Source organism: Taurulus bubalis (assembly GCF_910589615.1).
Source record: "Taurulus bubalis genome assembly, chromosome: 20".
Lineage (NCBI taxonomy): Eukaryota > Metazoa > Chordata > Actinopteri > Perciformes > Cottidae > Taurulus > Taurulus bubalis.
Window position 1 is genome coordinate 14,712,743 of NC_136608.1, and position 27,443 is coordinate 14,740,185.

At 42.9% G+C, this 27,443-nt stretch overlaps 2 protein-coding genes across 2 annotated transcripts in view; one reads left to right on the plus strand and one right to left on the minus strand.

The window, feature by feature from the left end:
* Window positions 1–14,660, minus strand: part of apaf1 (apoptotic peptidase activating factor 1) — a gene marked incomplete at its 5' end in the record, with an annotated part of 36,885 nt that extends 22,225 nt beyond the window's left edge. Inside the window, 21 exons of the mRNA XM_079235745.1 lie at window positions 1,333–1,458; window positions 4,795–4,920; window positions 5,023–5,142; window positions 6,166–6,291; window positions 6,489–6,617; window positions 7,286–7,432; window positions 7,515–7,640; window positions 8,236–8,376; window positions 8,474–8,599; window positions 8,700–8,826; window positions 9,210–9,394; window positions 10,436–10,549; window positions 10,784–10,915; window positions 11,018–11,185; window positions 11,426–11,664; window positions 11,979–12,110; window positions 12,221–12,333; window positions 12,873–13,062; window positions 13,277–13,474; window positions 13,599–13,788; window positions 14,517–14,660. Of these exons, the coding sequence (XP_079091871.1) occupies window positions 1,333–1,458; window positions 4,795–4,920; window positions 5,023–5,142; window positions 6,166–6,291; window positions 6,489–6,617; window positions 7,286–7,432; window positions 7,515–7,640; window positions 8,236–8,376; window positions 8,474–8,599; window positions 8,700–8,826; window positions 9,210–9,394; window positions 10,436–10,549; window positions 10,784–10,915; window positions 11,018–11,185; window positions 11,426–11,664; window positions 11,979–12,110; window positions 12,221–12,333; window positions 12,873–13,062; window positions 13,277–13,474; window positions 13,599–13,788; window positions 14,517–14,660 (3,099 nt within the window). The remainder of the gene's footprint in view (window positions 1–1,332; window positions 1,459–4,794; window positions 4,921–5,022; window positions 5,143–6,165; window positions 6,292–6,488; window positions 6,618–7,285; window positions 7,433–7,514; window positions 7,641–8,235; window positions 8,377–8,473; window positions 8,600–8,699; window positions 8,827–9,209; window positions 9,395–10,435; window positions 10,550–10,783; window positions 10,916–11,017; window positions 11,186–11,425; window positions 11,665–11,978; window positions 12,111–12,220; window positions 12,334–12,872; window positions 13,063–13,276; window positions 13,475–13,598; window positions 13,789–14,516) is intronic.
* Window positions 14,661–17,838: 3,178 nt separating this feature from the next.
* On the plus strand, window positions 17,839–27,293 carry cUnh12orf56 (chromosome Un C12orf56 homolog; the record flags this gene model as incomplete). The annotated part of the gene is made up of 14 exons (XM_079236127.1): window positions 17,839–18,090; window positions 19,682–19,877; window positions 20,164–20,179; window positions 21,718–21,886; window positions 22,918–23,073; window positions 23,247–23,335; window positions 23,465–23,609; window positions 24,303–24,388; window positions 24,832–24,921; window positions 25,052–25,139; window positions 25,226–25,294; window positions 25,434–25,511; window positions 25,911–26,092; window positions 27,032–27,293. 14 exons carry the CDS (start codon window positions 17,839–17,841, stop codon window positions 27,141–27,143), a joined length of 1,728 nt encoding a protein of 575 aa, XP_079092253.1. The 3' UTR covers window positions 27,144–27,293.
* Window positions 27,294–27,443: the final 150 nt, after the last annotated feature.

The window sequence follows — 27,443 nt, forward strand, 5'->3', positions numbered from 1 at the left end:
TCGTTCTGTTTTTGAGGGCTATTAAGGTCAATTCTGGCATTTTTCCTCCCAGGTCTTAGTTTAAAATCATACAAGTCTTTCCCCAAATCTTAAGAGCGGAAGTCAGAATGGATATGATTCTAAGAAGAACATCCAAGGTGAAGAAATAACTGATTTTTCCTTTAGATACAAACAGTATCCATTTCAATAGCGGGACATAAAAGCCTCTCAAAAACACCCCCGAAATAAAAGTGAAGAAAAGGAAAATGCTTTCCAATAAGAAGCCGATAATTTGCCACAAATTAACAGTGTGGCTTTGTGTGCAGCTGTAACATATACAGGGATGTATGTACAGTAGATCTGACACTTTTGTGCCGTTCTTTGTGTCAATTTTTAGATTCTCCCTTCTTGCTGATCACATCCCTGCTTAGGTGTGTGGAGTTAAAACTATGCACCTGCACATCTGTCTGCTTGTTTTTACGACAGAGGGTTCAACTGAGCTCATAGACGGGGAGCGGGACAGACAGAATCATCCAGATCCTCCTATCAATCACGCCCACGTGTCCCAAGTTGCACCTTTTCTCCCTCTGAATAGAATCCGCCATCGGCCCCAAAGGTTAGAATCCATCACCGGCTAACATCAGTGTCACTGCGTCGCTTTACATTCACCGCCGCGTCTGCGTTAACATCTAAATACACTCTTTCATTTTCCTCGCGAAGCACACGTCAAACCGCATGGGTTTCGAATAGCGGACGGTCCGAGAATAGCGATGGCGTGAATACGGAACAAGGTGCGGCGTTGTCGGATGGAGAGATGGATGGAAGTGCTGCAGAGGATGGTCTGTCAGCAAAAAGAAAAGATGAAGGAGGAGGAGGAGGAGGAGGAGAGGGGGAATGAGCAACAGAGCATGAACAGTGGGGGTTGACAGACCATAACGGCCCGAAACACACACACACACATACACACACACACACACACACATACAGTCAACACAACAGCGGGACGGAGATAAAGAGCTATCGAGGGCGGCACAGCCGAAGGCAAAGAGAGGGAAAACGGAAAGGAAAGGAGACAAGAGAGGGAGGGGGTGAGGAGGCAGACGGAGAAGCTGGTGGAGGGTCAAAGGTCGGGGGGGAGTGGAAGCGCCGCCGAGGCCCGAAACACTGAGGGCAAGTGATTCAGCGGAGCAGGCAGTTTTACTCGAGTGAGGAATAGGGGATGCGGGGGAAGAGAATGAATCAATAGCGGGGAAGACAAATGGAAGCAGGTTATGGCAGGAGGTGAAAGATCACGGCGTGAATTAGGCGAGAAAAGATGGAGAGGATGAGAGAGGAGAGGAGAGGAGCCTGTACCCTTAAGGTGGTGTCCTCGGAGGAGGTGATCAGGGTTTGGCCGTTCTGGCTGAACCGGCAGTGCAGCACCGTCTTGGTGTGTCCCAGCAGGGTGCAGAGGAGCTTCCCGGAGGGAACCTCCAACACCTGGGAGGAGGAAACCAACGTCGCACACGTTAAAACACACGTATGCAGATAGTTAGCGACACGGCACAAGGCACAGTGGTGCTAACGCTAATGCTAGCAGGGATTTGAATTTGAGGAATAAAAGTATTTGACAAACTGAAAGTATGTAAAGTCAGAGGTACACCAAAGTTGTTGCAATTCAAAATGTGAAAGGTAATGCATCAAAAAAGTTTAAGATATTTCACTATTGTACATTTTCTGGTGGTGGTGCTTGAGGAGAGGTCAGGTGGGTCTCATCTTCTGAAGACAACAACTATCTGAACAAAACTTCATATTAAATCATCCAATATTGATGAGATGTTTCAGTTTTCAAAGTAGTTTGCAGAAAACTACTGAAGGGCATGAATGTACAGAAAATGTGTATGAAATATTTAAAGCCATACTTAAATATTGCAGACTCAGAGTGTGTATATATATATTTATATTGAGGCTTATGTAGATAGTTATGTTAGCCAAGATATACTCAGTCAGGAAAAGTTCCCCAGAATGTTCCCTGAAAGAAGTCCTGACAGAGAGTCACATGTTGAAGTGCTGCTGCTGGCTTGATGGAGATAAGCACATGAAAAAGAAAAGTGTGACTTTGAGCCCATTCAGTCGGGTCAGGACCGCCGGGCGCCTGGCAACCCCTCAAAGCTGGTTTTTGAGAGAGATTTTGTGAATGCCCTCTAAAAAGGTCAACTGGATGGTTGCTAACGTGACGTCCCAGAGGCTGCGATGGCGTCGCCAGGGAGGTCAGCCGCTTAATAAATAAATAAATAAACGGTTCTGGCTCGAGGGACGGCTGGATGGGGGGAGAGAAAAGTATTCAAAATGACTTTTTCTTACAAATACTACTTTATTACTAGTATTTCTGAAATATTACAAAGAAATAGCCCACAATATCATAACAATGTTAAACAGGGCCCACTGGGTATTCCCTGCAGAGGAATAACCTTGAACATACTTGTTTTTTTCTATTTAGGTGTGATCTGCATAGCTCTTGAACACAACGCTGGTTATACATTCCTTGGGAGAAGAAATATTAAAAACCATCCATGGATGATGTTTATCAGTTTGTGGCAGCCTGCGGATTAGTTGAATATTTACCACTACGATGAATGTATTCTACTCATCGATACCAAAAGGAGGCTAATTAACGTTTTAGGAGGTGAAACATGGGTATAGATTACAACTGCAATTATAAAAAATATTTATCTTATTAACCTCCAGATAGATTTTTTTTAGCGATGTAAAAAAAGAAAAACTCAAATTCAGCTACAGCTGAGTCTGCAACAATAAACTACTTAAAGTTAGACAAAAACATAATTTAAAAATTGTTTTAAAACAGGGAATAAAGCCCAGGAATCTCATGGGAAAATGTCCAGCAAAGCACCTGTAGTAGAACAGGGCGCTGGGATTTTTACCAGCCACTAAAATATTTACATCTCAGAGGAGAGGGCTGAAAGGTCTGAGCAGAACGAGCCTCCGGGGCTCGCCAGCCATGTTTGTCGAAGCTCCGTGTACCGAAGACGCCGGTTTCAAAGCCTGCGAGAGAGAGAGAGCGCTTTGGCGAGCGCTACACACTCGGCTCAAGGATTTATGGGACGGCACAGTCAGCGAAAAATGCCTGTGGGGCGTTTGGTAAAAACAAACAGAAAAAGCAGGCTAATGTAAAGAGGAAAGATGGGGAGCAGTTGTTTTAAATACTTCCACCGGGGGAGTGTGTGTGTGTGTGTGTGTGTGTGTGTGTGTGTGTGTGTGTGTGTGTGTGTGTGTGTGTGTTCTATTTTGGGTGATTCCTGAGGAGTTTGAGACACACACACTACTCCCTATCGTACCTACACACTGCCCTACAGCATCGGCATCAAAGCCCTGAAGGTGGTCCACACACACACACACACACACACGTTGATGATTCATAACTTATTCTTCCAAGGGGAGAGTAAATGCAGCGGCCCCTGGAATACCTCCAGCTAACACCGGGGCTCCCTCTGCTGTTTGTTCTCAATATGAGCCGCTGAACGCAATAAAAAGGAAAACACTTGTGCGACATACACATAATTAATTGTTTCACACAGAAAGACATGTTTAAATAAGATCTGTGTGCATTCTCTGTGCATCGAGCATCTCATTATTCTTCAATGCTCTTTTCAGAACTCGGGTTACTAATCATTCGTTCCTCTTGAAGGCCTCGCGTCTGCTAATCCCTGCTTCTCGTATCTCTGGCGCCACGAGGACAGCTGTAATTAAAACGATTCACCCCGGTATTGCTTACGACTACAGGACCTTTTTAATTAATTAGAGTTGGGAAGCTGGCCTGGCCGCAGCGGAGATAACTGTGTGCATATGTGCACTCATAGACGACACAAACGCACACCTGCCACACTGCAGACGAGGAGCCCGTTCTCCGCCTGCAAACAACGATTTATCACCGAGGTGAAGAGCGGCGGAGCGAGGAGAGCGGTGGGACAGGCGGAACAAAGGAGGAAGAGAGATAAACAAAACAAAAGGTGCATGACAGAGTACAATATGAAAGTAGAGAGCAGGAGTGAGGAGAATACAGATCACAGGTAACACGGAGGAGAGGAGGGAGATGAAAGAGGCGCCTTGACGCACAGCTGACAGGACAGATGAGAAGGGGGCGGAGCTTATGTCAGATCTGATGACTCAACATGGTCTGACACGCACACATGCACGCACACACACACACATGCCTACACGTGCACACGCGCTTCCGTTCCAAGCCAGTCAGAGAACTACGGTGGCCTGCAGGTGATGTGAAGACTGTGTGTCGATATAAACGGCTCATTATAAGCTTACAGTAACAGGAAATGATACACTGATAAAAACATGGTTATGGATATTATATTCGGCTTCTGCCTTGATCCGACAGAACGCTCTTTTAAGAAGCTTCACATTTACCGGGTTGCACTGCAACTGAGAAATATTTAATAGTGTAGAAATGTCAATTGATTAGTTGATCGATTACTTACCATTTTTCCCGCTCTTACGTGATAGCAAATCAAAGATTTTGAACTTATATATGTCGATAGATACCGTGTGAACTTCACTACCCAAAGTGAACAGTCCAAAAACATAATACTATTTGCATTTATACATAAATGACAGAACATATTTATAACTCAACCACTCAATATTTGGCACGAATTGCTTGAGAAACTTTGCCGTCGGTTAATTTTCAGCTGACGGATCGAGTCGTCATCTCAGCATCAGCACTAGAATGACGCGTCTAAAATGAAATGTTCCACACACACACACACAGACACACACCCCGTGTGTACTGAATGTGTTTTCTACCTGCACGGTGCCGTCCTCCTGGCCCAGGGCCACAGCGGGGGGCCTTCTGCACATACAGGTGCAGCGGATCCTGGACGACTTCTCCTCCGACTGGAACAGCACCGATCCCGTCCTGCCATCACGGACCTGACACACACACACACACACACACACACACACCTTTACATCATCCAGCCCGCCGTCTTCTATTCATTCACTCAGTCCTTCCTCAGTCGCCCTCCAGCTCACCTGCAGCCGGTTGCAGTTGTCTGCGGCCGACACGACGATCGCTTCCTCGTTGAAGAGAACGTCGGAGTCTCTTTTCAGGCAGACAGCCGAGGAGGTGTGCACCTTCTTAGTCTCCCATAACTACAAGAAAACACAGGATGGAAAACAGGCTTAAGTATGACATAATGTCCTCGATTGCTTCTTTGTAACTTGCGTTCAAGCAGAGGAGCTAATCTTGGGTGAGAAGAATTAGTTTACACAGTCGGCGATGTTGCTCATCAATCTTTTGCTGCAGAGACAGACTGGGAGTAACCTGTCTGTGGCAATAAATAAGTCATCAGTGTGGGCCTCAGACATGTTTGGCACTTCAAACAGAATTTCCAGATTGGGTCTGACTGCTCAAAAACACACACACACACACACACACACACACACACGCACACACACGCACACACACACACACACACACACCGGTAATGGAACGCCGACACAGCGCCTCAGCGGGTCGGGTGGGGGCTTTCCGTCTTGATGGATCAGCTTAACCCACATTTTCTCCCAAATAAGTTGTTCTGCTAGCTTGGACAGCTTCTGTCCAACCACTCCAACACCAGATTAAGTGGGCTGTGTCCCAATATCTGTTATCCCCATATATATGTTATTGCATCTCCACCTCACTATGATGGATTACTCCTTTAACAACTCAACAGCTCTTTAATTTAGCTATTCATTCTTTTTCCTTTTCTTTTTGATACTTAAAATAAAAAGTGATACTAGCCACCAAAAGAATGAATTTCTGGAACCTAAAGCAGTATGTGCAGGATGCTGCTGCAGCTTGATTTAGCATTGACAGCGTTCACTGGCATCAACATATGATTTACTTGGATAAAATAATAAAAAAACGTTTAATCGCTTTTCATATTCATACAAAATAAAGTTGCATAGAGATTTTGCACCAAAAGCGATACAGCATAACTCCTGCGCTGAAACTTAACAGCTGGTAAAGAGGGAACAGAGAGCAATTAGCCAACTTGTGATGCTCAGTGTGAGCATCACAAGTTGGTAATTAGAACAATAGTGGCAATATCTGTGCAAGAAAAGCTGGTACTCTAATGCTGACACAACACACACACACACACACACACACACACACACACACAGTCTCACCCTGACAGTCTGGTCGTCAGAGCAGGAGAGCAGCTGTGAGCCGTCAGCAGAGAACTGGACACGCTGCACCCAACTCAGGTGACCACTGCAGTCGGCCATCTTCTTATTGGCCTCCAGGTCCCACAGCTGGAAGACACACACACACACACACACACACACACACACACACACACACACACACACACAGTTATGTTTAGACACCCTCGGCACAGTAAGTACAGTAAAGGGTTCAGCAAAGCACAAAACGGGTCAGAAAGAGGAGAAATAATGCAATAAAAACCCTTAAAAAAGTGATTGTGTGTATAAAAGTGTAAGTCCTGCACCTCCACAGCGTAGTTTGAGAAGGCAAGCGCCAGCAGGTTGCTGGTAGGGCAGGCGTGGCAGTATTGCACCGTGCTCAGGCGATTCGTTCTGATCTCCAACAACATCTCCGACGTCTCCACGTCGAACACCTGAGAGACAGAAACACGAGTCATAGCGCTTCCTTCCACTTCCTTTACCCCTCCAGGCACATTTAAAAAGTGTTTTACAGCTTTAAAAATAATGAACTTTGATACATAACAGGTTAGTCTTTGCTTTCCATCATGTTACCTACAGATCAATTATAACACATCAATAAATGCACAGAAGGAAAAATAAACAAAAGAAGCACAAACAACCAACAACTACACTTTTCAAGGCTATAATTCATCCCGTTTACATAAGAACCCGACCAATACTAGCTTTTTGAGGCCAATATCAATATTTGAGAGTTTAAAAGCAATCGGTTCTTATTGTCTTTAACAAATACAACACAAAAGAAGTGTATTATCAGTGCCCACTGGTGGACAAACTGTGTAATGGCAACCTTGTTTCTAAACGACCTCAAATATACCTTTAGCATTTCTGTACTGCAATTTATCAACGGCAATATAACTCTGATAATTTCAGGCACACCAAAATAAAAACGAGATCTACAATAAATCAACGTAGTATTTGTTAAACGCATTGAGCCACACATTTAAAACCAGGACACACACACTCTTCAAAGTGATAAACAGCCTCTCTTTCCGGTAAAAACCGAAGCCTGCAGCTCCACTCCATTCAAATAGGAATACACCCTTTCAAAGTAAAAGCTCACCAGAGCGGCGTTCCTGGCCGCACATATGATGCGTTTGCCGTCGGCGGTCCAGGTGCTGCACTTGACGAGGACCTCCTCGTCGCTCTCTGCGAACGCGTCTCTCACGCTGATCGTCTTCCACTCATTGGCGGACGACACCTGGAACAGCTGCAGACGCACAGACACGCGGTTAGTTGCCCGAATACCGAGGGAAGTAGGACAGCTGTAGAAGCAGTTTCGCGGCGGTCACCTTCACGGTGCCGTCGTTGGAGGACGTGGACACGTAGGTGTCATCGGGGGAGAAACAGCAGTGGTTGACCGGCATGAAGTGGCCAAACATGGTGTTCTGGGAGGACGGCTTGTTGAGGTTCCACAGCTGTGGAAAGAGACGTGAGACGTGAGGAAAAGGAGGAAGAGGAAGAGACGCAACAGTTTTGTTTGTGCAGTAACTTCCTTTTCTCTCTATTCTTTGTATGAAGTGAATTTTACGACGGCCCTGAGAGTGAAAGCAAACACAGAAATGGGCTGCAAATAAGGAGAACGCAACAACAAAATATATATACAAAGAAATATGTATATGTGTTGACAAATGGGTTTTGGGTTTTGCAGTTGCATTGCATTGAGCTCTCAGGGCCACCGTACTCTTTCAGTACTGCAGTTTATGGTAATAGCACATACTTAGAAGGACGGAGACATAGCATTCAAGGAAGGGAAGGGAAAGACAAATAAAAAAGTGATATTTAAGTAGCTTTCAAGTTGGGAAAAACAAATAGCTTCAACTGGTGCAATATAAATACTTTTTAAAGTACTTTTTATTATGTCTGTATACATAATACTGCTATTGTGGATTCTTTTACTGTTTTCTTATATTTATATTACTTGTTTTTTATTTTACTTTACTATGTGTCTCTTGCTGCTGTAATCCTGCAATTTGGACTAATAGAGGATTATCTCATCTTCTCTTCTCTTACCTTGACGTTCAGGAAGTTGTCGTTGGAGCAGGTGGCCAGCAGGAGGCGCTGCGTCGTGTTGGTGAACTGACAGTGGTTGACCTGCTCCTCGTGCTCCTCCTCAAAGACCCGCAGCAGCATGGCTCTCTCCACGTTCCACACCTGCGGAAAGAGACGCGCAGCTTCAAGACTTTCTCCGCCGGAGAGACGCTGGACTTTTTGGTCACGGTGGTTTCGAGCGGACCGCTTATCTGCTGACCTTGACTTTCCTGTCGCTGGAGCAGGTTGCCAGGAGACGGTCGTCGGGGGAGAAGGCACAGCAGAGCACCTCGTCGTCATGCGCCTGGATCTCTGCGAGCTTCTCACCTGAGGTGCTTTTAAACACCTGCGAGGGAAAGCAGTAACACAACGACGTGCATCTTCGAGTTAAAAGGATCATAACGTCGCCGAGCGATAAAAGTGGATCGCTCTCCGTATTTCGATACCTTGAGAGTCTTGCTGGCTCCGCTGGAGGCGACCTTGGCTCCGTCTTGGGAGAAGCAGGCGGCGTAGATGGAGCCCTGGTGCGGGTGGATCACCAGACGGGACAGGCTCTCCACGCTGCTCTTATTCCTAAACACAAGCACAAATATCATCACACACAGCCCATGAGCATCATCCTTGAATTGTATTTCTATAACTTTATAATAAGGCTGAATAAAAAGCTTGTATACAGGTTATTGATCTGTTTTCTAGAGTAGAAGACCAATTTAATGCATCTAACCCTCTCTATGCTCTCTGTGCACGTTTCTGTGAAAATGTGTTTTTTTTTTGTGCCAATTTACAAGGCAATGAAACAGACTGAATCTAATTAGCTTTTTTTTCCTCAATGCAGCTGCAGAAATCTACACAGACAGACAGACGTCTACTTTGAATACATCCATAAATGCACAATAAGGCCTATTCATATTCACATGATCATTGCACCACAGTAAAATAAGAGCTTGCTTGCGTACAGCCACTCAAAGTAGAGTTTCCCGGCCCGGGCCCGGTCCCGCGCCTGCAGCAGAGCCTGTCGGTAGACCTCGGATGTGTGCGGCTGAGACAGAGCCAGCTGCACCACGTCGGGGAAAGGCCGCTGCTCCAGCTGGTGGCCGTTCAGAGACAGAAACTCCTGGAATTGACTCCGCACCTCACAGTTCTAGGGGGACGACAATAGATAAGTCCGCTGCATGTTACGATAACAGGAGGCTCGTCGGGACACAGCTATTCTTCCCAAGGCAGGCTGTAAATAATCTATTATAGAACCAGATTCAAGGATATTAATCTATTTCTGCATCTCACTACTGCATTTTATTTCTTAAACTGCACTGCAACTTTTGCTTCTTGACTGTTTTTAATGAATGTTCTTAATTGTTTTTAAATCTTGTTTTCTTCTGCATTATGTTTTGATGCTTTTAATGGTTTCATGTGTTGTTGAAATGTGCTATACAAATAAACTTGCCTTACCTATTGATTTTAACGCTTTTTTTTTTAAATGATAAAAATCCCTATTCTAGGGTCCAGTCCGGTTTTGTGACACGGTCTTTCAGAAATCATCACTTTCATCCATGAATGCAACTTTTCAGTTCTAACTGTAGTTGACTGTACCTGGAACTTGTACGGGCAACATACATTTATTGAAAAAAAAAAAAGAGTCAGAGCCTCAAAAAAAGGAACGGCTCACTTTAACATACACTTACATTAATGTTATCTGTTTGTCTGAGCACTTTATCTTATACTTAATGTAATACCCATTGCACTGTTGTTGTCGTTGATTGTTGTTTGACTCGTCTAACGTCTCATGTCTAATGTTCATGCACCTTCCGCCAAGAAAAAATCCTCGTTTGTGTAAACATTCCTGGCAAATAAACAATTTCTGATTCTGATTCTGATTCTAAAACATGAAAGGGCAACAAAAAAAAGAGATACCGAACTTGTGGGAAGATAACAGAGGGACACTCATGACTTGACACACAACGTTTCACGGAGAGGACAAGGACGAGAAAGACAGTCGGATCTCTAAACCTCCATTTTCCCTGAAGGGAGACTCACATCTGGGTACAGTTCCTATTTACATGAAAGAGAATGGGTGTCACCCTCACCTGCTGCCATGTAAATTCTCCTCGTGACAGTGAAAGAGAACACACAGAGTAAACCACACATGCTTTGTTTCACACATAAAGTCCTGTCGCCTGCTGACCTCTTTGTCCAGGACGGGTCCGTACTCCATATAGTCATTGATGAGGTAAGCCGGACCCATCAGCTGGGCCTTGGTGCTGATCCAGTCCAGAGAAAACATGAGTGAGTAGAGCTCCTGGCGAGCAAGAAAGAAAAGAAAACATAAGTAATGTAGATACCAATATCAGCAAACATCACACGATACATAAAGGATGACAGATCAGTTAAATTAGCTGTGTTCCACTGATTTGCAGCACATCAGGTAAAGCCCTATACAGGCGTCCAACAACTTATTTTTAAGAACAAGTACCACTAGTTATTCATGTAATTGATGGACATGTGTATACATGTGTATGTGTGTGTGTGTTACCTGGATGAGGTTGGCTTTGGCCATGTGGTGGGTCAGAAATCTGATCCAGTAGAGACATTCCTCATCTCCTGAGGTTGGGGGCCCGTCTCTGTAGTGCTGCTGGTACTGATGCACCACCTTATTGTGCAGGCTCTGAAACACAAACAGTAATGTTCATGTCTGCCCAGTAAAACGAAACAAAAAAAGATTATTATTCAACAGTTTGAGCTCTCGTGGGGTTGCATCCAAACTCGCCTCGAGCTGGGTGCGATTCTGCTCCACCAGGAAGTCCAGCTGGAGGTCATGGAGGTAGTACAGGTAGGGTTTATTGTGACTGTCCACAAAGAGCAGAGACTTGTTGACAAACTCCTCGAGAATGTCCTCCACCTCCTCCGGCTCCAGGTCCCACAGAACAGACAGCACCTGGAAAGAGGAAATCAATTCCTTGTTTTCATTTCATGTAAAAAAGCATCCAAATAATAAAGTCAAAATACTGGAACACATTGGGGTCCTTTCATATCTGTGAAAAAGGTTAAAAACCAAAAGAGACACATGGGTAAGGCTGGTTATACCTGCGCAGACAGTAAACAACAATGTAGTTAATACAAATCCCCAGTTTGGGAAATGAAGAGCGTGACTATTGCTCCAGCTGTGCAGCCACACCTTGGCAGGGACTTTGCTGTCCTTCTCCAGCACAGTCAGGTCCTTGTAGAGCTCTCGGTGGTCGTCAGGGAGGACCTCAATGCTCGCCGCCATGGCTTGGTCGAGGGCGTCGTAGTCGTAAGACGACGACTTCCTGATGCGCTTGAACTGCTTCTGCTGCAACTGGCGGAGGTAGTAGCTCCAACGGTTGGGTTTCTCTCGGAGTAGAGCGCCGATCAGGGACATCACCAGGGGGGAACCTGAGACAATCGCACGGAGAATCAGAGATGTACGTGTGTGTGTGTGTGTGTGTGTGTGTGTGTGTGTGTGTGTGTGTGTGTGTGTGTGTGTGTGTGTGTGCGCATGTTAGAGGCAGAGCACCATGAAACACACAATGGGAACCTGCATAGTAATACTTTATGATGCTGTCAAAGGGTCATTTAGGGTCATTTTCTCTGATATTAGCAAATGCAGAATCCTTTTACAATCCTATGAGAAACAATACAATATTATAGATGCATTAAGCAAATTATATATGTCAAAATATCTGTAAAGAATGTTTCAGTTCACAGACCTTTGCATTCTCTGACTATGCTGCGAGCCTCCTCGGGGAGGCCGTGGAGTTTGTTATCAGTGTACAGAGCGAGGATCTCCAGTCCCTTCTTTTCATCCAGACCACTCTCCACTTCCACCTGGTGTTTGGCGCCTACAAAATAAAAGGTAAAGCACATTTTTGGAGGCACAGGAGTCGTTTCCCAGTGTTTAATTAATTAAAATGTGCATGTGTATGGTGTCCAGAGGGAAAAGGTCACGTACCACTAACTGAGTCAGTGAGGCTTCTGTTCCTGGTGGTCAAAAGTATCCGACACTGGAGATCAAATGCCTTTAGCACTGAAATGTCCCAGATGTCATCTAGAATCAGCAGAGCTCTGCAGCCCAAACAGAAGCAGACGAGTGATCAGAGACACGGAAACTATGAAACAGTGTTTAGCACAATACCTGAAGCGGCAGGTATGATGGCAGATTAACAAGCTCTGTCGGAATAAAGCCATCCTCATGTTTTTATTCTTTTCTCATCCGTTTTTAATTTGAACACATTTCATCATTTTTTTTTTTTTTTTTTTTTTTTTTTTAAAATGGTACCAAGCATGTGGTTTATTGCTGGCTATTTATCTTCATCTTTATTCTTCATTCATATTGTTTTTTCAACAAACTGTGCAGAAAACACGGCAAATGATTGTATATGCTTGTGAAATAACTGTCTAAAATATAATAAAAGGGTGGTATCAAGTTGTTGCTGTTCCCTGTTCTCCATATTGAAAACATTGCTTTTTGTTTTGCATTATTTGCGTAAATTATTGCTGCGTCATCATTTCATGCTTCAAATCAAGAAGCCCCTGCGTTGCAGTCGAATTTTCGAACAGCAATAATATGCATCTGAACCATGTCGATGTGAACATATAGCGACCTTGGATATCTGCGCAGCATGAGGAAGCGCAGGCGCTCCTTGGCCTCGTCCAGAGTGTTGGGGGTCCGGTGGAGGGACTGGGAATCGAGGCTCTGCTCCAGACGGAAACACAAGGACTGGATCTTCACCAGCAAGTCCGGTTTGTCCAGCTGGCCGATGGACAGCCAGTGGATTCCGCCGGGAAAGCACTCTGCAGATGGAGGAAGAGGAGAGGGAGCAAACAGACACGCAAGACAGGTGAGAGGTGAGAAGCTACAGAGAACTGACCATCAAGCAAACAAAGATGTCTGACATTTTGTACAATTATTGAGAAAGAAAAATCATTTTGATTCCATAGTTTCAAAGTAAGGCATGCCGATGATTGCTAGTGTTAAGTAGTAGGCAGTCAGTTAAAGATGATTCACCTTCGATGAGTCTATGGTGTCTGGCAGCCTCGGCAGCCAGGATGGATTTGCCCGAGCCGGCCATGCCGAAGACGGTGACCCAGCCGGGCTCCTTCTGCAGCCGGTAGAGTTTCTCCCTGACGCGGTTCACGAGCTCTGGTCTGCTGACAAACACCACGGGCCTCTGCGGTACGCCGCCTTCACTGAGCACTGCCTGGACTGCTGAGACAAACAGGAAAAGGCATCGACACCAGCTATTAAGTCAAAAGCATGATTGCAATAAAAAGGTCTTCAACCTTCCATGTGCACAAAATGACAATGAAGATGAAGAATTGACACCCACCATAAGGCGTGCAACAATCAGAGGAATGCAAATGTGCCTCAGGTAACACGCGGGGCAGGTCATGATGAAGCAGATTGGCCAAATCATTGTAAGCCTCCTTGATCATTGCATTGTAGAAGGAGATGTAGGCACGGTTGTCCTTTCTGAGCAGCAGCTCCAGCAGGGCCACAGCCTGATCCTTCCTGGTGGGCTGGAGGGAGGGAGAGGGAGAGGGAGAGGGACTATTTTATATCAGGGTTCATACACATTTTGACCAATGTATTGCCATGGCTTTTCCATGACCAAACATTTTGTGAAATCTGGGTGTAAACATGAAAAAGTGAGAAAATTTAGTATTTAAACTAACAATGAGAATTCCAAAGCATACAGTAAACCTTAAATGACACAAATGAATGAGAAACAATAGTTTGATTCAAAGAATAAACATTTATATAGATGCCTGTATGTATGCCTGCTTATATTTTGAGTGTCTTTCTTTTAAAAGCATATTCATTATTTCAAACTCAGCGTAAATGAACGACATGAACACATGAATATAACACATTTACATGACTTTTACAAAACTTTTGTGATTTTATTTTTTTCAAGGACTTTTCCAGGCCTGGAAATAACCGTTTTAATTTTTTTTTCCAGGTTTTCCATGACCGTAAGAACCTTGTTATATATTTAAGAGAGAGCTAGTTTTTAAAGGCAATTCAGTTTTTAATGGTATGTACAGTAGAACAATGTATAGAAATATCTGAAACCCACCGTGTGATACAATGAAAGTATAGAATAGATTATTCAAATAACAGTGGGCAAAAAAATCCCCAACAAATATATTAAAGTCAGTTTTGGAAGGAAACAGGGACAAAAAGCAGCAACATACAACCTATGAATAATTTCTCCTCCACCTTTCCACCTTAAGCAGAGGCTCACCTGGGTCCTGATCCTCTCCTCCTCGTCCCCGGTCAGCACCCCGTCACTGACCATGTGGTCCATCAGGTAGGAGGGCTTGATGTCCTGCTCCAGTCTGTGGCGAAAGCGCAGCAGACAGCTCCTCGCCCCTTCCTCCAACGCCATCTCTGCACAACACGCCGACCATGCAGGATCCTGTTGCTCTGCACATCAGTGAGGGGATCACAGGCTACATATGACATACTACAGAGCAAAAAGTATGTGGACACCCTAAACACTACAGCCATGTTACAACCTTTCATTTCAAAAGCCCTGTGCAGGAATACACTTCTCTTCTTGGAGCATGGCTGCAGGAATGTCTCCCATTCAGTTCATCCACAAAAGGAATCATTGCTTTACGCACCACACTTTACTGTCATGCTATGGCAGGAAAGAGATTTCCCTAAAAGTGTTGCAACACATCTACAACACCATTGTATGCTGTGGTATTCATTTCCCTAACTTTGGGCGTCTAAACTTTTGGATGGAGACCCATCTGTAGATGCAGAATCCCAGGTACAGATCCAGCAAACACTTATATTTCATATACTCACAAAAACACGAACCCGGAAGATCCAAAAAGTGAAACTACAAGGGCTTATCAGCTGTTCACAGAGGCCATGACAAGGTACAAGTCTACTCCTGTCACTCAATGTGGGACTGAATACACACACCGTAAGTCAGGGCTCAACTTGACTCTTCTCATTCACCTAACTACATTAGACTGACACACGTTTCTCATTTCAATACTTGTCTCGACAAGTTCACTTCTCTCACTCTGACTTGCTGCTAAATTAGACAAAGAAAGTAGCCGCCGGTAAATACTTACGGACGTCTTCTTTTCTTTGCCGAGGAAGGGATATGTTGAACGGTATATAGTTGTACGTTCTTTAAAAAAATATCCAGTATATGAAAAAGCAATGTATTTCTCTGTGAACGTTGTGCTACACGCCCAGAGCTTCCTGGTTCACAGCAAAAACAACTAGCCCGGTGTGAAGCAGCCAATTGCGGGGCGAGCTTTGAAGCACGTGACTGGTGAGGTCACGCGTTTCTCGAATTTGTAACTAGGCAAACTGATGCTGCCTTCATGGACTCCTCGTCTGCTCGGAAATAAGTGCGTTTACTCATTTGTATGCCTTTTTTTTGGCATCGCTTTAGCCTTTTACTCATTTGCAACTAGTTTAACCAAACATTGTGTACAGCACTTTTCATCTAAATGTGTGACACACTCTCAATGCTTTCCGCCAGCTAAATTTCACATTGTTTGGTCATCCAAAAAGTGTTCATTTTTGTTTGTAACTCCTGAATTGCAAGGTTTTTGGACTACATTTGAAGGTAACATTGCTGCCTTGTGACAGCAAGTGATGAGCGCATGGCATGTTGTTTGTTCTGCAGTACAGTGAGGCATTGATAATAAAGCCATTATAAGTAGCCATAAATAGATACACTGATGCCTACGTTTATTTCATTTTTTTTTTGCAAGATTATATGATTTAAAAAAATGCTTTTTACATGTTATCTGCGTTTCTTATTTCTCCGTCTCCCTAATGTTTATTTTATTATAAATATTATTTATAGGCCTCTAGCCCCTGATGATACACAGCTACATGTGTGCCTGTTTATTGCCTATTCATACAGGTTTCTCTATCTTGTATCTTCCTTAGACTTGTACCTATGGAAAAGTATTAATCCAGGCCTTAGTCTATGATAAATTCACATTAAATTGCAGGCCTTTCCAAAAATATAGATCACAAAGATTCACATTGGAACGTGGCTGCAGACAAGGCTGCCCTTTATCATCCCTGCTGTTCGCAATGAGTTTCGAACCCCTTGGCCCAGCTCATCCGATATGATAACAAAATAAAAGGAACTATAATACATAAAGAATAGAATAAAATATAGCTTTATGCTGATGATGTATTATTATATCTGACGCAACCTGCATCATCAATATGTTGCTCGGCTCTCTGCTTGAACTGTTAACTCTCTCTATACGCACACATTATACACAATCCTCTGTGAAAAGCATTTATAGCACCTTTGATACTACACTCAGGAGTGAACAATTATTAGTTCTTCATCCCTTGTTTTTAGTTATTTAATTACATTTTAATTGTTTTATTTAATTTAATTATTTATGTATGTAATCTATGAATTATTATAATCCTTATTTCCCCTCTTTTTGAGCACCATTTGATGTTTGTTGTTCTTTCTGTGTATTGTACACTGTACCTGAATATCATGTGTACCAGGACTACATGCAGTTGAAAAATGGACAAAGAAAGTAACTGTCTGAAAATGCATGTTGTTATGTTGTGGAAAACTCAATAAAAAGTGAGTTAAAAAAGAAAAGAGTCTGATGTTGTTGTTAGAGCTAGGAGGAAGTGGTGATGTAAACGGTGCAAAAACATAACCCACACGTATCTATATGGGATTTGGGGTCATGGCTATAACTTGAATGCTGATGAATTTAGTTTTTAATGGTATGTACAGTAGAATAATGTATAGAATTCCTTTAGATGACAAAAAATAGATTATTCAAATAACAGTGGGCAAAAAAAGTGAGAAAATGTAGTATTTAAACTAACAATGAGAATTCCAAAGCATACAGTATACCTTAATTGACACACATGAATGAGAGACAATAGTTACAAACATTTATCAACATCATTTATATAGATGCCTGTATGTATGCCTGCTTATATTTTGAGCGTCTTTCTTTTAAAAGCATATTCATTATTTCAAACTCGACGTAAATGAACGTCATGAACACATGAATATAACACATTTTTATAACTTTTCCAAAACCTTTGGGATTTAATTTCTTTCAAGGACTTTTCCAGGCCTGGAAATACAACTATTTTAAAATTCCATGACGTTTCCAGGTTTTCCATGACCGTAAGAACCCTGTGTTTCATTTATACGTAAAATATGGCCGGTAAACTTTGAACAAATCATTTTGAGTACAGTGCTCTGTGAGTTAGTAACACTGAACACACGTGAAGCCGCTTAATTGGTAAGCCTTAATTGGGTTCTATGTACAGTAGAATAATGTGACGTCACACACTGAGCAACTGACGCTGCGTTCCAAAGGCATTCCAAACCCCATGTCTTCTATAGCCAATCAGCGGCATTCCTCCTCACCGCGCGGACCAATCAGATCGCTGTCTCGCTGACAGCGCGAGACAGCGGCGGTTTACTTGCTCAGTGCGCGTTCACGGGCCCGGGAAGAACATCGCTCGGTACTTTCTCTGTATTAACTTCACAAAGTTGTCACTAACGGCTCCGCCGGCCCGGTACCGTCATGGCTCGGACCGGCTGCGGTGCCCTCCTTTCCCGCCGAAACATCAAGCTGGACTCCTTCTTGAAGCGGAACACGGAGCGGGCGGTGTACGAGCGGATCCGCGCACACGAGCCGTGCGTGGTCATATCGGAGACCGTTAATAAGGTGTACATGCACGTGGTGCTGAGCGACGAGCGCGTGTACCTGACTGAATACCCGCCGCGCACGCTCACCGAAGCCTTCAGCTTCAGGCGCGTGCGTGATGTCGAGTTGGTGAGTTCATGGAATCGTGTTAAACTTTTTATATGTTCACTTAAAGCTGCCTGAACACTGGCCATTAATCTGGATTGAACAATGTATATTTGGACTATTAAATGTCAACCATTGACTGTGTTGATATTTTTCTGTATTTCTGTATTAATTATTTAGTCAATAAAAAGTAAAACAATGTACTTCCTAAGTTTGTCAAAGGACTAAAACATGATCAAATTAAAAATTTAGTTTGAAATGATGAATTGCTAAAATCTTTCTGTAACACATGCAAGACATTTCGACAAAATCTGTATATATCTGTATTTCTTTTTTCTTATATAGTATCTTTTCTTTATTTTTGTGGCCATAATGCTCTGACCTTCCTTTCCAATAACTTCAATAAGTGTTGAACACCTAAAGTGACAGGACGTCTAAGTACGTGACAGCTTGTTCAGGTGTGACGTTACAAATTTGTCAGAATTATACGTAGTTTTGCTCTCGTTTTTAAATTAATTAATTATATAAAAAAAAGCAGATGAAGAACAAGGAATCAGTCTTCTATATCTATGCAACGCTTGGCTCAAATAAAAAATGTTCCTGTCCGATAAAGACACTAATCAGGAAGCCATCATCCTGAGATTATACTGAATGACCCGGTCTCGACTACCAGGGACTGGAAATAGATTCAAGCTTAATGCTTTGTAATATAACACATAACATGCAGTATCTGAAAGAGAAGAGTGTGTTTGTGGCAGAACACGCCGCTTATTGCCTCCTTGTTATGTTATGTCATGTATGTCAGAGGTCAAAGGTTAAAGATTTAGATTCCTCCTCACAGAGTTAATCCTCTCTGAATTAAACTGTTTCAGCCGGTGCTGAACTGTGTTGAACTCATGGAGACGTCCGCAGGTCTAAAGTGCTTCTTCCAACACCTCCGGTGGTCAAAATCAGGCTAATTTCTACCTTTATTATGAATATGACGACAATATATTGAAGTAATTTAAATATCTATTAATTTCTTCGGAATTTGAACATTACTATGAAAACATCAGGTGTAGTTGTGTGACAGCCTTCCCCTTATTGTCATTAATAAATGATACAGAAATTATAAAGCAAAATATTAAACATACTGTAAGTAAATGTAGAAATAAATACATATTTTTGTTTTATATTTTCTGTCTATAAAATATACTTGCATTAAAATAAATGGATGTAGTAAAACATACATATACAAATAAGTAAAAGGAAATGTATAAAGAAATAAAAAATAAAACATCTAAATAACTAAATACATAATGATAAATACATACTCATCTTCCTGCACTGTGATATTATGTTATGTTTGTACATGTTCTAAGTTTATTGTTTGAATTATGCTAAATTAATAAATATCAAAATAAATTAAAGAGGAAATAAATTAATATATTTAAAAAAAGAATTGACATCTATTTAACACAGTTATTTCTTAAAATAACTCTATTTTGTGTAAGTTCATAGCAAAAAATGAGGTAAAATCTAAAACACAAAAAAAAGACTTTGAGGTTATTGTATATGTTGTACATTTGACTAAACAATTGAACACAGATCTTTTGTCTCCGTATCTTCTCTTCAGGTCAACGACCTCCCAGATTTCCTTCATGGGAAGAACCGGGAACTCTGCCAGCACATTCGCATCACCTACCTGACGGACAAGCCTGCTGTGAGGGGCTGTGATTGGCTGAGGAGAGACAAGGGGGTCGGACTTCCTTACGCAGCCCCGCCCTCTCGCAGGACCAGCCACTGCCCAACAATAACACACACCGTAGAAGGTAAAGCTCTGTTTTTAAATGTTGTATAGAAGTACATGCATTCTCTCTAATGTCCATCAGGGGGCGACACATGTACGTGTTTTTCAAGTTATTACTTGAAAGCCGTTAAAAATTGTCTTTAATTTCTTCCATTATCCGGTCATTTGAGGTAGAATAGTCCTTTTTTTGTTTGAATATTAAAGTGCCGATAAAAAAACGGCAAAAGACGAAAAGAAAATCTGTAACACGACTCATGTACCTTTTGAGTGTAACTCTAACTCCCCGGTGTCTTTTATTTCCCCGACAGGACTTACTGCACACAGGTGAGCATCACACACACACACACAGACACACACACGCACACACATAACACACACACACACACACACCCTCTCCGGTTCGTCAGACGATAGCCATGAATGGAACCTGAGAGCTTTTACTTTTTAATTCCGAGTGTCGAACACTCTTTGAAGTAGGTCCGAAAAGCAGCACAAGTCTAATGACTAAATCATAACTTGTCCTGTGAGTGTGTGTGTGTGTGTGTGTGTGTGTGTGTGTGTGTGTGTGTGTGTGTGTGTGTGTGTGTGTGTGTGTGTGTGTGTGTGTGTGTGTGTGTGTGTGTGTGTGTGAGTGTGTGTGAGTGAGAGACAAAAGCACAAAAGGTTCAATCTCTTGGGTTTCGGTTGGGGAACAACTAAATAATGCGTGAAGGGAAAGCCGGGCTCCGTAATGATCCTCTTCAGTCTCCGGTAGCTCGTGACTTATTTACCGTTACATGGATTTATTGTTTACAGAAATCATCTTTTAAGGTACACGAGCGAGAGACACAACCTTTCTGTTGGGGGCTGCAGCCTTCGGTTCATTTGCAAATTTCATTATTGTTATGAAACAGCCCAAAAATAAGCATCACAAGTTCTTACGGCCCTCGTCTTGAAAACGATTGTTTCATCCGACCAGAGGTATAAATATGTATATTTATAAATATGTACGACCTCATGTGACAAAGGAAACAGAACACCTTCACATTAACGAAGGTTTTTAATTTATTTATTAAATTAATTCAGAATCTATTGTGGGTTTTCCCTTACAATGAATTTGCTCTGGTGTATTTGGTGCATAAGATAAAATAAAATAAGGAAGTGGAAGATTACACTTCATGTACAGTATATCTGAATCAAAATGAATAAGCTGTGCAGTTTTTGGAAGTGTTTTTGTGGATTGTGTCAGCTTTTCAATTAATTATGATGTGAAAATTAAGGAATTTTTATCAAACACTCTTTCCTATTGATTCGTTCCGGTTTTGTTTTGGTCGCGTCTTGAATCCCTCTGTGTCGTGTTTACGCGTCACTGAGGAAGTGATGACAGGAAGTACTTGTTGTCTGGTTACAACAAGCGCCGCATCGCTCTTAGTATTAAGCGCGTGTGTGTGTGTGTGTGTGTGTGTGTGTGATGTAAACTCTTGAAAGTGTAAACGCTGTCTCATGCTTCTCTGTCTTTCTGTTTGTGTGTAGTTCACCCGTGGGAGGTCATTAAACACACACACACACACACACACTTTAAGAGATGATGATGGATCTTTGGGGAGAAGAATCCCATGACGCCAATTAAATTAACTGCCAACTGAGTTTAAAATGGATGAATTGTCTCGAGTAGTTTAAAAAAAAGTCAAAGATACTCTGATTCCATCTTTTTAAATGTGAGTATTTTCTGGTATCTGTGGCAGGAAAGTGCACAAAACCAGACGTGTGTAGCACAATCAGCAGAATCAACATTGTAACATTCTTCCATGCTCGTTGGTTGCAGCCCCGTCATGGCCGCCGTGACAGCAGTTGACCTCCTCCATCTCTTCCCTGTTCCTCAGGAGCCCCAGCGAGCTCCGCACGTCCTCCCCCACGCGCTCCGCCTCCTGTCCGGACCCGGAGACTCTGGGCCTCCCGCGGGCCCCCAGCACCCGGCCCCCCTCCACAGCGCCCACCCCGGCCGGCTCCCCCACCTTCCCTCTGTCGCCGACCTCCCCCGAAACCGGCCAGGTACGCACCGTGTCTGCGTTTGGCTTCGAAAACCATTCTATTGTTAGGCCCTTTCCTCGAAAATGTCATACCCAAACTAAAAAAGGTGTAACCACTAGGGCTATTTGAATAATGTTGGTGTTATAATAAAAGGTACACATGTGTAAATACCAGTCTATAAGTTACTGGTTAAGAGTAAATGAAGATGACACAGAAAAAAATGAAAAGGTTTCAGGTCCGCCTAGAAAAAAAAAATCCCTTTCAGGATGATTATTTCTTTGAAATGATGCAGCTGTAAGGTCCAACTCTAACACACATCATAGCTCAATATGTGAACATTCTATAACCCAAATCATAGCTCAATATGTGAACATTCTATAACCCAAATCATAGCTCAATATGTGAACATTCTCTAACCCAAATCATAGCTCAATATGTGAACATTCTCTAACCCAAATCATAGCTCAATATGTGAACATTCTATAACCCAAACCATAGCTCAATATGTGAACATTCACTAACCCAAATCATAGCTCAATATGTGAACATTCTCTAACCCAAATCATAGCTCAATATGTGAACATTCTCTAACCCAAATCATAGCTCAATATGTGAACATTCTATAACCCAAACCATAGCTCAATATGTGAACATTCTATAACCCAAACCATAGCTCAATATGTGAACATTCACTAACCCAAATCATAGCTCAATATGTGAACATTCTCAAGTGAAGCAGAACAAAGTTAGAGAGGGTTTAGAACAGAGAACATTCAGGCGAGGTCTCCAAAATTTGCATTGGGGCACATTTGCACACACCTGTGACATTTACATTTTTTCATCTACCAAACCATATATTTCACTTGTATATTACTTATGGTGTTCAATACATCCAAATACAGCAATTTTGGGCTTTTTTTTTCATAAAACAAGCTATGATATTTCAGTTTTATATAACAATCGCTCAGTCTCCCCCCTAGATTGTTTTTTAAACACTTGTGGATGCCAAATGGCTCAGAAGATGAAACAATCCCATTGGTGTGTCGGTCCAGGTCCCGAGGGGAATCGGGTCCGTTCTGTCTCGCCTGCTGAAACGGGACTCGACCGGCAGCGGGGAGGAGAGGGAGGCCGAGCTGCACCTGTACGCCGTGTCGCACACGTCCAGACTTTACCTCCACCTGCAGAGCTCGTGGAGCAGCTTCATTATCGTGAGTGATGCCATGGAGGAGAAAATGAGTTTTTTAAAACATTTGAGTTAAGAAATAGAACAGAATCTGGATTGATTGGAGCGTGAAAACAACTTTTTTTTCACATAGGGTGTTAAGACAATTGTGTGTGTGTGTGTGTGTGTGTGTGTGTGTGTGTGTGTGTGTGTGTTCAGAGGTCCACTCTGTCGTTGGACCCGCTCCACAGAAGGAAGTGCAGCCCTTCGCCCGACTCCTGTCCTGGAAAACGACTTCCTGCCATCAGGTAACAGAGCTCTGTTGCAACAGCAGCACAGGACTGTAACAGAAGCAGAAGCATTATTCATGAGCTGCTGTGTGTGTGTGTCTGTGTGTGTGTGTGTGTGTGTGTGTGTGTGTGTGTGTGTGTGTGTAGCTGGGAGCGGACCGCTCACCTGTTCGGCCAGCTGAGCTGTGAGCTCCTGCAGGAGGGCATCAGCGTGGAGAGCCTCTACCTGCTGCTGCAGGAGCTCAGAACCGCCGCTCAGCGCAGCGTCGCCCTGCGCCGCCTCTTCTGGAGGGTGAGTCTGTCATTCCTTTCCTCAACATCATAATTACATCATAATTATTTATTTTAATCCGCTCTGAAGTCAGTAAACAATATTTGTTTTAGTAATTTATAGTCTTCATAAAAACACAATTCATTTTTGTCGATGAAAACAAATCTTGTCATGAGTAGTTTTACGTTGTACATTTTAGTGTTAGCTCGTAATTCATCTCGAATATCTATTTTATATTAATGTGAAAACTTCTCCTTAAAAACACTTGGATTCATTCAAGCTTCTCACCAACACTACGTTTTACAGATTACATGTGAACGCACCGTGATGACCTTCGCTTAACACTCATTTTCACTGAACATTCAAACACGGATTGATTGTTAAAATGAGACAATATCACAGATCGACGACTAGAAAAGCATGAATTATGTCCCGATCGCATATTTTTTAAGTCAAACTTCATTTCACACACAAACAACAGTCGGATACTTTTCTAAATGATATAAAACAAGTTGAATTTATTTGAAATATATCAAAATCATGACCTGCATTTGTTTATATTCTCAGTCATGTTTATCAGAAGGGGCACACAAACGGCTCCATCACCGGCGCTCGGTCAGGGGCCCGTAGAGAGTCACACTGTGGCCCTCTGTGGGCCCTCAAGCCTCACTTTGGTCAGTTAATAAGTTCATAAGTTTCTCTGTTGTGCTTCAGTCCAGTGAGCTGCTCGTCTTCCTGGTTCAGACTCTGGAGGAATCTCTGCAGAGCCTCAGTGGAGGCTACACAGCAGATCAACTACTGTAAGCTTCAGAGAGTGTGTGTGCGTGCGTGCGTGCGTGTGTGTGTGTGTGTGTGTGTGTGTGATCTTTGACCCTTAATCCAATCAGGGAAATTACAGCTTTCTTTGCTGTAATAGTGATTTGTAGTTTTTTTGCATTTTGTTACCTTCATCAAACGTGTTTCTGGAAAAGGGAAATGCTTCTTCTTCAATACTCGTGAACATATTACGCTTTAAGAAATTGCTTCTATCAGACGATGAGGAAGTAAAGACACACTCATCAGGTTAAAATGCACAAAACATGCTTTAAAATAAAAAGGTCAGCAGCAATTTAAACCTGCCTGATTATTAGTATTTAACATGTATCATCCTTTAAGCCTCGTATGTCAACTTATACAGTAAACGTGCACAAGTCATTGGGGTCACATGGTGTATTGTTATAATAATAATGATATGTCGCTTCAGTCTGAGCACTCTGACCGTCCAGACGCTCGCCGTCATGTTCAGAGAGACGGAGGTCGAACCGGCCAGACTCAACCTGCTGGCTGCCAAGAAGTAAACGCTATTTCAATACTTCCTCCTCTAAAACACTGATGGATGGATCTTATTCCTCCTCAACACCTCTCTCTCTCTCTCTCTCTCTCTCTCTCTCTCCCTCTCTTCCTCTCTTCCTCTCTTCCTCCAGAGGAGCCCTGGCCTCCAGGATGTTGCTCGCCGTGATTTGTGACGCAGATCCACAAACGCGGAGCCAAAGATCTCCGGTTGACTGCGAGGTGAGCGGCTCCCCACTGGCGTCAATGATGTTGTTATTGATCTGTTTTTAATCAACGTCACCGCTGCCCTCCTCTGTCGGCTCCAGGCCTTACTGTCCGAGTACCTGGACGCTGCCTGCTCTCTGCTCTTTGAGCTGCTGCTTTTAGGCCACAACGTGAGTCTGAGCTTTTCCTTTGGGTTAAAAAAACAAAAAAAAACATGTCTATAACGATCAAATAATTTGCATATTCAGTGTGTGTAAAATGGGGAAGTCCCCGCTCAAACTGTGACTCTACACTTTTTTTAAACTTTAGGCCAGCAGATGTTCCCCTGCTGACAACTTCCTGTCTGTTGGCTGGATCCTCGGGGTCCTGCAGCCTCATCCTCACATGGTAAACTCCCTCCCTCTCTCTCCCTCCTTCTCTCCCTCCTTCTCTCCCTCCTTCTCTCTCTCCCTCCCTCTCCCTCTCTCTCTCTCCCTCCTTCTCTCCCTCCTTCTCTCCCTCCCTCTCCCTCTCTCCAGGTATCAGTGAAGAAACACCGGTGTCATATTAGCGGCCTTTCTTTGGTTCCCACAACTCAAACAGAGGATAATCCACTTTCATTCATGTCATATCAATGATTTAATTTAATGTAACTGTCAGTATTTGAATCAATTATCTTGTGAAACTTCTGCCGTATTACATATTTATCTATAAACGATATTAAAGGACTCGTATCGGGACTTCCCGTTGAGACTCACTCATTTTTAATAAAAGTGAAAAAGAGACCGTCTCTCCTCGTCTCTGCAGTTGTCCTTCATCGGGTACCAGGTCCAGCAGGTGGTGCTGGTTCTGTCGGACCCGCAGGATTCCTCTCTGAGTCCACTTCAGTCCGTCCTGCTGTTCCAGCGCTGTCGCCTCCTGCTGGCCTGCCTGCAGTACAACAACCAGCTGGCCCAGCACCTCCGCTCCCACTTCAGAGAGGAGTTCAGGTTTGTGCCGCCGCCGTTTTAATATTAATAATGATACCTTTTATCTGTACAGCGCTTTAAAAAGGTGCTTAAGGTACTTTGCATTGTAAAAACAAACAAGAGTGGGCGGGGCGAGGAAGTTGGCGTCTGAGGTCAGGAGGTCAGAGAGGTATGAAGGGTTCAGGGTTGTGAAGGGCTTTGTAGGTGATGAGGAGGATCTTCAACTGGATGCGTTGCTGCATGTGGAGCCAGTGGAGGTTTTGGAGGACCGGCAGGGTTCTTACGGTCATGGAAAACCTGGAAAAGTCATGGAAATGTGTTGTATTAATATGTTGATGACGTTCATTCTCTCCTATTGTTTGTTGTTGTTGTTGTTGTTATTTTTTTATTTATTTACACCTTAATATGCACATACATACTTGCACTCTTGCACTTCTACTGTTTAAGTTTAAGTTAATTTAATTTAATTCCTAAATTAATACTCTGTTATTCTTTCTTTTCATCCAGCTATTTTATTGTTGTTGTTATTTTTATCTTTATTCTATTAGTATTATTATTGCATATATCTTTCATCCCTGTTGTTTTTATATCTTATCTTATCTTATTTTCTGTGTAAATGGCTGCTACGCGACACAAAATGTCCCCTTGGGGATTAATAAAGTATATATTCATTCATTCATTCATTTAAGCTGAGTTTGAAATAATGAATATGCTTTTAAAAGAAAGACACTCAAAATATAAGCAGGCATACATACAGGCATCTATATAAATGTTTATTCTTTTAATCAAACTATTGTCTCTCATTCATTTGTGTCATTTAAGGTTTACTGTATGCTTGTATTATCATTGTTAGTTTAAATACTACATTTTCTCACTTTTTCATGGAAATCCACTGGTGAGACTGTGTGTGAACCCTGTCTGTGGGGATGTGGTCTCTACCGAGTTGTTTTTCGCCTCCAGGTACTTCGTGAAGCTGTCGTGCGCTGAGGAGAAGCTGCCGCCTCACTATCCCATCAGCCAACCGACTCTTCAGCTGGTCGAGCAAATCCTGACTCTCCATCTGCACAGATGACCGCACACCAACACACACACACACACACGCTCGACAACGTCCGAGTGAGTTGACACTTTGAACGAAGGAACTCAGCAGAAATAATCACACTTTTTTTTCTGCCACGTCTTGTTTTGTTACGAAATGTCCCTTTAATGCTGTAACGCAGAACTCTTTACAGGTTTCCTGAGTGTTAGCAGAGCTTTGAGCTCAACATGTTGGGATTCTGCCTTTGTGTATATTTAGAACATGTCGGTGTCCTCAGGATGATGTGCGCTGTGAATAAACTTGATTTATTTATTTTAAGTTGTCGAATCAAAT